We start from the raw sequence: 10,000 nt of genomic DNA, 5'->3' as shown, positions 1-10,000 counted from the left end.
CTCTGATGCCTCCCGAAGATAGTCGAGTGTCTCATTGCTTTTGTGCCGCTTTTTTTTGGTGGCTCGTCCATCCCATTTCTCCTCTTACTCTGGGCTAGCCGCTACTTGGCCCTCTCCCTCATCTCCTCCCCTGATGCCTTATCTTGATTGTCCTTGTTTTGATCCTCAGCTGATTCTTTAACCTGCTCAGCCTCTTTCTCGTCTCTTCTCTCCAGTCTTTCATGATCTGATCTATCTCTCGGTATTCAGGAGAAAGTCCCGATCCATGCTCTGCTTCTCTCTTCCTGGCCTTGCAATCCCTTTCCAGGATTTTCAAGTGATCCCTCAAAGATTTCTGTGAAATGCACACTAGCGTGGCATCAGTGGTCTCTTCAAGCCTTTCTTGGCATTTTTCACGGTATCCACTATGTCTCATCGGGCAGTAATCCCGATTATACCAGGGCCGCAAAGCAGCCTGCCATTATAATTGAAATTATATAAACAAACGAAGTGAGAAATATACGAGAAGATAGAATTCCGCTTATTTGTGGTTCGAACCACTATTTAATGCTACAAAAGCCTGTCCCTAGCACGGACAGATTAAAAATTTGACATGACACAATACCATGGTGCCCTGTATGATTGAGCACATGGTCTGTGTGAGAAAGCAGAGAATACCTTTGAGGGGTGGGACTCATATTTCTCACTTCGTTTGTTTATATAATTTCAATTATACTGGCATACTGGTATACTTGGGATTATATAACACACATTCCATTCAAAATGTATGAGAAGACATCAGGTAGAGTTCAATGCCTGGGCACGTTGTGTGCTAAACAGAGGTCGGGTATGACAACATGAAAAGAAAAAATCAAACAAAACGAAAGAACCGCAACATCAATTTTTAATAGAAGAATTAACATCACTGGGTGTGAGACAAACTGAGTTATTTTAATGAAGGGGGTAGTTTCTAAAGAAACTGTGGTGCTGTGTTGGTGGGGAAGTAGTGTACAAAAATTTTGGTTTTATAATGTAAATTGGCCACCATACAGAGATTCTAAAGGCTGACGTTTCCAGCATGCTCTAAACATCAGCTTTTAGAATCTCTGTACAGTGGCCAATTTACATTATCAACTTTGTTGATAAAACCAAAATTTTTGAGTTATTTTAAATCAGCATGCCCATAATTGGACTTAAAAACGGGCTTGTAATAAAACTTTTGAAAGGTACTAACGCAGGACCAATCCGCCATCTTCATAATGTCCTCCAGTGGGATGTTGCTGTTCATGGCTGCAGCTGTAGATGCACCTCACACTGAGTGCGCCTTAAGCACTTCTGTACCGATAACAGCATTTTTCAAGAGTGTGTAGAGCCAGCGGCTAACAGTGGTTGATGAGATCGGTTTATGAGGCTTGACATAAGAAATGAACAAAGGGTCTGGCTTGGATGATGGAAATACGGGGCATACTTCTCGAGTATCTTTAAGATATGACGCAAAGTGTCAACGAGGCAAAGTCTCTTATTAAGAGGGTACGATGCGAAAAAAGCTTGGGGCAGCTGATCTAGGGAGCCGCCTCTTCTAGCCGTCGTCAGAGTGAAGGAAACTCCTTCTGGGACAAACAGCATAGCCAATTTGATGGATAGGAGTTTTAAGGTCAGTAACTTGCCTGATCCGAGGTGGGCCAAATAAGCAGGTGCACATCCCATGTGTGAGTGTATCTTGGCTTTGGGTGACGCATATTTAGCATTCCCCTTAAGAGTTAAACGACTACGGATGTTGGCTGACAGGGTGGCCATCAATCTTAGGGTGAGCAGATGAAATGGACGACCAAGCCACATTAACTGACTGATAAGCAGCGCCATTATTAAAACGATCAGTCAGGAACAGAAGGACATCGCTCGGGGATGCTGAAATTGGATTAACTTTCCGTTTACAACACCAGCCACACCACATTCCCCAGGATGACTGGTAGGTTTTATTGGTGGATTGGCAAGTGGCTGACAGGAGTATGTTGGTAACGTCCTCTGAAAAGCCTTCTGCTTGGTGATTTTCCCTGATGTGTGATAAATGGCTAGGTGGAACCTGGCATACATCTGGTGTACACGTTGAGGGAGAGCAGGGTCTCTTAGGAGGTGCTTGGCGTTGGGGATCATTACAGGGTTCTCCATTAGGAGAGCCAGAAGGGCTGGCCACCAAGGCTGTGCCTGCCACACTGGCGCCACTAAGACCACATCCGCTTTGTCCTGGAATACCTTTCTCAGGAATGCTGAAATCAGACTGAATGGTGGAAAGGAGTAGCCTTTTAGAGGAGCCCAGTCCAGGGTCAGGGTCTGGTTTCCAGCTGGCATACTGTGGGAGAAGAGCGGTTAGGCGTGAGGCAAACAGGTCCATGGTGCACCCTCGGATGAAGGGCTGAATCATTTGAGGGTCTATTTGCCATTCGCTGTGCATTGCTGTTGAGGGTCATGAGGGTCTCATAATTGTATTGAGCGGCTTGGAGAGATTTTATGAGCTGTATTTGAAGGTACCTGTAGTGGAGGGGGGCCTGCCAGATAACCGGGCGAGCCAACTCCAGTGTCCCGACAAGGCTTGCCACCAAGCAGGCTGATGGGGTGTGGTTGGAAAGGATCTGGTGACATTTGTTTTGCACGTTCAGGATCTTTTTCTATGGTAGACTGAGCGACCAGGCTAGTGAGTTTCTGCAGAGACCCAGGAATGTCAATGACTGGCTGGGTACCAGGATGGATTTCTCCCAGTTTATGGTGAATCCTACCCAATGTAGAAGATCCAATGTTAGCAACGTGGTGGCTCTTGAATCTTCTATAGAGGAGCCCAGATTTAGGAAGTCGTCTAGGTAGACAATAATTCGAATACCTCTCTTCCATATATAGGCCGCTATGGGTTTTAATATTTTTGTAAATATCCTGGGAGCTGTATTTAGCCCAAAAGGTAGACCTTGGAAAGCAAATGATCTGTTTCTCCATTGAAAACAGAGGTACTTTTGGGAGGACTCGCATATTTGAACAGAGAGATAAGCATCCTTGAGGTCTATACATGACATGAAGCCCCCCCTCTTTAAGAGAGTTTTGAGACATGAAATGCTTTCCGTTTGGAAATGAAAGTTTTCCACAAACTTATTGAGACGACTCAGGTCGATTACTGGGCGAAAAGTTCCTTCCTTTTTTGGGACTAAAAACAGGCGACTGTAGAAATTCTCTGTCGAGAATGAGATTGTTTTTATTGCTCCCAGAGAAAGGAGGTTCTTTACCTCGGAGTCAATGAAGGGAACTGTTAAATCTGAACATTTTCTAACTGGAACCTGTAACTGAAAGGGAGGCGAGTGGAAGGGGATTTGATATCGTGACACAACTTTTAAGATTTCTGGGTCTGACCTGGTGTCCGGGCTCAGTAGGCGATCATATACAATCATAGTTCAATTCATTATCAGAGTCAATCAAAACAGAAATTTGGTCATCGTTGGGGTGAGATGGCGGGAAAATTACATATTCCATAATGGATATGCCGTCATTTGTCTTCGCCATGTCTGTATGGATTTGCTGAAGAGAAGAAAGAATCGAAGCCAAGGTAATCCTTTACAGGTGAAGGGTCAGGAGTTTTACGTCTTTTAGGCGGACTCCTGCTCACCGACCGTTCATGACGGCAGGTAAGCGAAGGCGATTGATGTGACCGTTTTCAACAAGACATTGTGTTCTACCATTGAAAAAACTCCACTTCAGTTTGAAAAAAAAGATCGTTGAGTGTATCTCTCGCCTCTGGGCGTCCAGATTATAGCTGAAAGAAAAGTAAAAGCGACAAAGTATGCTGTAAATTGTACTTACCTGTTTGTGGTTTTGAAGCACAGCAGAAAAAGATGCAGAGGATCATGGGACCATAAGCTCATTCATACAGGGGCACCATGGGATTACATCATTTCTAATTTTTAATCTGTCCCTGCTAGGGACAGGCTTTTGTAACCTTAAAAAGTGGGTCGAAGCACCCATTATATATGTGTTATATAATTTTGCTTCACTTAATGTTTGAGCTGTCTCTGGTGCACACAAGGCACAAACCCATCTGTCACATTTTATACATTTATATTTGGTTTCCCTTGAACAAACTGAGCATGCTTCGTTCACTGTGGATTTGTGTACAAAAGCTCGGATGAAAGGTCAGTGGCATGGCATGGCATGTGATTCTTGTGTACTTGTCACACACATACTCACCACAATGACAAAGTAACATAATCACATGGTCTAAAGCTGACCTTTATCATTCGGTCCAAGACCAGAACTGTTGCGCTGCATGTATCTGGAAGTTAACAACCTGTTGGTTTATATGGCTTCTTCATTTAAGCTCTTCTATACTATCAAATCACGGATAAAAGGAGATCATGTATATAAAGCCAATCCACGCATTAATTCGACATGTGATTGCCATCCTAGGCCACAAAATATTCATTCATCACACGCCATTATTGTTAGGATGAGGGAAAAAAGCACGCATGTAGCAGAGCAGACAGTTGGACATGTTCCCGACACTTTAGGTGAAGTTCTACCCGAGTAGCGCCCTCTTTTGCCCGTAAAATCCAAAAGTAATGGGGGCCGTTACTTTCGGAATTCTACGGTGTTGGCAAAACCGTCTGAATGACCCTGACTTCAAATTGTCAGGCAATATCATTTCCATAATGTGGCAAAGAATAAAAACAAATCACTGAAGAAAAGTATAAATATTAAGAAATTTACGTCAAAAATGTGAATATATCTGCCTGTCATTAGATATGTTGCCATGGTAACGGCCATAATCCAAAAAAATGACACCAAAAAAATTAGCCTTATTATATCAGTACCTATAATGGTAAATCTCTACAGGAAAAACTTAAAGAGAAATTAACAAGGCTTCCTTTCGTAACTTGTGCCCTGTAGTAAGGATTTTGTACATACTCTAACGAGCCACATTAAGCAGTAACCAGAAACACCAAAACGTGAACAATTCGAAAACCTTTTATTTTCAGTAACCCTACAGGCAGTAAGAATAAATAAGCAGCGGGGTTCGCTTTTAGGCTTGGCTAAATCTATATATTAACATTTTCTATTTTCACCACGAACATATTGGCAAAAGCTACAGCCATTTTGGTACACATTGCCGTTCCGTGGGTTTTTAAATAATGTTGTCTATTGAATTTATATGAATTTTGTTGCAGTATGAAGCAGAGTGTTTGTCTTAAGAACTTGGTAGGGATTGGTAAACTCTTTTGATGGAAGTCTTTGTATGCTTTGCATACATGTTCGAATCCCCTGGAAAAATACTTCTTACTTGCAATTCTAAGTTTGTCTTTCCAGAAATGAGAGTAGTAACTATAAACAGCATATAGACCAACACTGATGGAAGAAATGATTGAAAAAATAATGAACTCACCCTGGCTCATAAACTCTGCGATGATATATATGGGCTTTTCACTGCAAACTCCAAACAGCTGAACAAGATGTCCATGATGAAACTGTCTGTTGTCAGAAATGAATAATTATGTGTTATGCATCTAGTTACCGAGATGTAACATCATAGGAAGCCAATGTTTACCTGTGTTTACACGAGCATATTAGTATGGTAAATAATCATGAATTTGTTCCACTGCCCAATTCCTTACAAGTGCAAAGATCCACAACTTTCGGGATGACTGATAAGACTAATTTTACCATACCAGAATAACAATCCCAGGTAAATTAACCATTAATAGATTTACAATCCATTCAGCGTACTCTCTCTTCTTTCTAAATTTTAAGCAGCGGGTAGACTCCCTTTGACTTACCGCAGTTTTTTTTTCTTTTTTTTTTATGCAATACAATTTTATTCACAACTTCAACATTTACACTACTTACAGTACTAATATTACACTTACATTTATACTTACAAATTATATACTTGCTAATTATGCTACTTATTTTTTTTTTCTAATTGTAATTACACAAACAAAACAAACAACAAATATGGCTAGCAATAAAATAAGTAAATAAGTAAATAAGTAAATAAATAAATAAACTACAAAAGAGGTGCCCAAGTTGTTTCGAATTTATTTAGTGACTTTTTTATAGCTATCATACGCAGGACGTCTAACTTGCTATTTAAACGTAAAAGAAAGCACGCAAAGCTCAGCTTGTTGTCGCAGACACTTGCTGTGAAGATGTAATATTTGGCGATGATAAGAATGAAGTTAAGTACTATCTTATTGTTCGCATTTTGGTGCCAGCCAAATAAAATCGCATTTACTGATAGGACAATTGTTTCAGAAAATTTTCTTGCCACCATTGCGTAAATTTTCCCCAAAATAGGAGTGATTCGCTGCAATTGTATAACATGCTGATAAGCGATTGTTTTTCTAACTTGCACAAAGAGCAGATGTCATCATCTACAAGGCCAGCGCGAAACAAACTGGAGCGAGATGGCAAAATATTATGTATTATTTTATACTGGAAAGCAATAAGCTTCGTTTCGTCTGTAACTAAGAAAGGGAGTAAGTAGACGTCGTGAATGTTCTCTTTGGTGAATCCGTAGTTTAGAACTTTGTTTTCATTTGTTGGCGATATAAAAGTTTTATAAGTTTGTATGCAGTTCGAGTACTAGGATATGTTGTTGGCATGGAAGTTTCAGGAGAAGCGATTTGTAAAGGTCCGAATTGATCTTTTCCACTCGATTGGAATAGCATTTATAAGACCGTGGTACAAGGTGAATGGTGTATCAATGTTAAATGTTTGCTTGAAGTCGGCCAAAGAAACTCCCGGTTTACATTTAGTAGGTCCTGGACCTGTACAATATCATGATGAAACCAGCTTTTGTAAAATAGCGGTTTTTTGTCAACCAAAATGTTTTGGTTGTTCCAGATAATTTCATGTTCTGGGGTTATTCTATTACCTGGCATCAGTAATTTGTAATCCTGCCAGTACCTCAGTACAAAATGGTAAAACGTAGGGAGATTCTTAAGGTTGAGTAGTTTAAAGTCGTAATCACAATTTGTTAAAAAGGACAGACCTCCATATTGAGTTAAAATGTGCTCCGGAATTATTTTCCAAGAGGCGCCACTTTCATCTTTTATTCTGTTGACCCAGGCTATTTTTAACGCCTTCTCCATAATTTCAAAATCCATCATTTTCAATCAGCCATGTTTCCTTTCGGCAATTATTGTTTTCTTCTTTATTTTGGCAGGTTTGCCTTCCCAGATGAAGTTGAAAGTGAGTTTATTAATTCTCTCCGCCAGAAGTGGGGGTAGGGAGCACAGTCGTGCTGTAAATAATTTTAGATAAGCCTAGAGACTTGACAATTTTTATTCTTCCGATCAAAGGGAGGTTTCGTCGTCTCCACGCATTTAGGACTTTTACTATGCTTTGGATCTTTTCTTCAAAATTTAGCCTGTTAGAATGTTGTTCATCATAAGTGAAATGTATACCGAGGGCCTGCACAGACTCCTTTGGCCATTTAAAATTGTATGGGGTTTCTCGGCAGTTACTCCAAGAACCTAGCCACAAAGCCTCGGTTTTAGAGGTATTGATTTCCAATCCACAGTTTTGAATTCTTCTAAAAGTTTCAATAATTGGGTTACTGACTCCCGGTCACGTCTGTTCCGGGAGATTTGTTAGCTTTGAATTCTGTTATTGCATTTAGGCACTCGTCTTCTGAGAGAAGACCTTCACATGATTCCATTTCTTCTTGTGTTAGTGGTGTAATATTTTGTGTCTTGAAAAAGGTCGATGCTAGGAAGATGTCATTGTCTATGCTTAGGGATTTGTAAAGTGCTTTGTAAAAGCATTTCTCTTCTTCTAATATCGCAAATTGGTCATTAACATACAATTCTTCTCTTTCGCATTTCTTCATTTTAATTTTGCAGTATTTGATCGTAAAGCCACGGATTTCCATCTTAATTAAATCCCATTTTAACCCAAGGTCCTCGACATTGGTGTATTTTTCTCTATATTCGTATATGTTTTCACGTAGCTTGTTCACATAACAGGAGTCTTCTAAAAGAGAGTTGTTAAATTTCCAGAAGCCTGGGCCTTTATCCTGCTTTAGATCATCTGATTTAAGATGCAGAAAGATTGCGGAATGGTCGGTTTCGGGTGCATTTAAAATTTTACAGGATATGGCCAGGTCGCCAAGGTCTTTGGAAATAAGGAAGAAGTCAAGGCGACATTGAATTTTAAGTGATTTGTTTCTCCAAGTAAAGCGTATTGTCTCGTGATTTAAATTGCGCCAGATATCGAATAAATTGTAGAGATTCATAATTTCTTCGATTTTCTTGATAACGAGAATTTTTTTCGAAACTGGATTTCCGCCTTTCTTATCCTTATCGTGTAGGGCGCAATTAAAATCTCCGCCCATTATAATGTATTCCTGAGCGAATTCCTGAAGAGTATGTTGGAGGTCATTAAACAAGGCCAACTGATATGGGCACCATCAAACAGAAAGTCCTCGAACTGGAAGGAGGATTAAACTCAGTTAACAGTGAGGAGGCAGATTTGAAAGAGAGTATAGAGAAGAAAGCAGAGAAAGAGCACCTTCATTTACAAGAAGAAGAAGTTGAAGATCTACGCAATAGGTCTTGAAGAAACAACCTAGTATTTTACAATGTCCCGGAAAGAGAAGAACGTCAAAATTGCGCTGAATTTATCCAGAATTTCATTGCAAGCCACATGGTTTTGGACACTTTATGTGGGCAAGTCGAAATAGAACGTGCACACCGCACTCCAACGTACGCCGCAAAACACAACATGAGGAAACCAAGACCCATCCATGTGGCTTTTTTAAGATACACAGACAAAGCGAAGGTTCTTGCAAACGCCGCTGCCAGATTAAAGGGAAACCCCTGTAACGGGAACATTATCGGTATCGCCGCAGACTTTGCGAAGAAAACGCAAGACCGACAAAAGGCGCTTCTGCCCTACAAGAAACACCTACAAAAGAACTTAGGTGCCGACAGAAAAGTTTTTGTTGCCTACCCTGCTACCCTAAAGTATACTGACGAAGAAGGCAGGCAAAAAACCGTCGGCGTGGAAGACTTAAAGAGGTTAAAAGGCGAGATGACAAAATACACGTAACAAGGTGAAGGAGTCTTTATGTTATTTGACATTATACCAAACTATTCCTAACGCAGAATAACGTAGAATAAGAATAATGTAGTCTGAAATCGCTAAGCCAGCAACGGTGCGTTTAGGGCCTTTTTGAGCCTGTTTTAGATTATTTGTGTGTATGTTGTTTCTGCATGTCTTACGTATTTTTCTTTATTGTTTAGGTTTGTTTGTTTTTCGCCCAAAATGCCGTCTTTTTTATCTCTGTTTCATATTTGTCTACATCTTTAAATATGCAGGCTTTGTGAATCACATATCCAAGTTTTTGTTTAATGAAAGCTGACGAAAGCTCAGCCGAACGCAGTCCCTTGAGTGTTACATACTGTATGTACACACATAATGAGCCCGCTTCAAAATGTAAATATTAAATGCGAATCCCTAAATGTTAGAGGTCTAAACAAATCGATTAAACGACGCTCCATTTTCAGGTGGCTGCACTATCAAAACAACCATTTTAGATTTCTACAAGAAACCTATAGTTCTAAAGATTGCGCCAAAACGTGGGAAGCTGAATGGTGCGGTAAGGTCTTTGTCAGTCACGGCTCGACTCACAGCAAAGGTGTCATGATTCTTGTCAATCCAAAAGTAGAATTAAAAATAGAAAAAGTAATTTCTGACAATAATGGCCGATATATCATCCTAGATGCAATGGTTGACAATTCGCACGTAATTCTTGTAAACATTTACGCCCCTAATGACCTTAATCATCATCTTCCATTTTGATAAGGTGTTCATCAATTTTGTCAAGAAGATCCAGCTTTTCTAGTCTCCTTTTGATATCAACCAAGATGGCGTCGCCGACGCCCAGCACATGGTTTTCTTTTGGTCGAGAGATTAAGACAGACTACAACATCGCAAACTCTGTACCCAACACTTTGCAAATTGTGACCTCTCACGCGAAAACGTT

The 10,000-nt window shown here is 40.2% G+C and overlaps 2 protein-coding genes and 1 pseudogene across 3 annotated transcripts in view; all 3 read right to left on the bottom strand.

The window, feature by feature from the left end:
- LOC138015289 (golgin subfamily A member 6-like protein 7) overlaps positions 1-925 on the bottom strand; it is a 1,222-nt pseudogene extending 297 nt beyond the window's left edge.
- Positions 1-10,000, bottom strand: part of LOC138016672 (tyrosine-protein kinase BTK-like) — a 173,049-nt gene that overhangs the window by 39,146 nt on the left and 123,903 nt on the right. For both annotated transcript variants that reach the window (XM_068863861.1, XM_068863860.1), the window contains one exon: positions 5,396-5,481. In XM_068863861.1, coding sequence (XP_068719962.1) covers positions 5,396-5,481 — 86 coding nt within the window. The remainder of the gene's footprint in view (positions 1-5,395; positions 5,482-10,000) is intronic.
- The window catches only part of LOC138016194 (uncharacterized), a 2,093-nt gene continuing 1,927 nt past the window's right edge, over positions 9,835-10,000 (bottom strand). Inside the window, exon 2 of the mRNA XM_068863361.1 lies at positions 9,835-10,000. This exon is cut by the window's right edge and continues 1,430 nt beyond it. The gene's annotated coding sequence lies outside the window, so the exon portion shown is untranslated.

Source organism: Montipora capricornis, chromosome 9 (genome assembly GCF_036669925.1).
Source record: "Montipora capricornis isolate CH-2021 chromosome 9, ASM3666992v2, whole genome shotgun sequence".
Taxonomy (NCBI): Eukaryota; Metazoa; Cnidaria; class Anthozoa; order Scleractinia; family Acroporidae; genus Montipora; species Montipora capricornis.
Note: the sequence above shows the minus strand (reverse complement) of the source record. Positions and strands in the feature narration are given on the sequence as shown.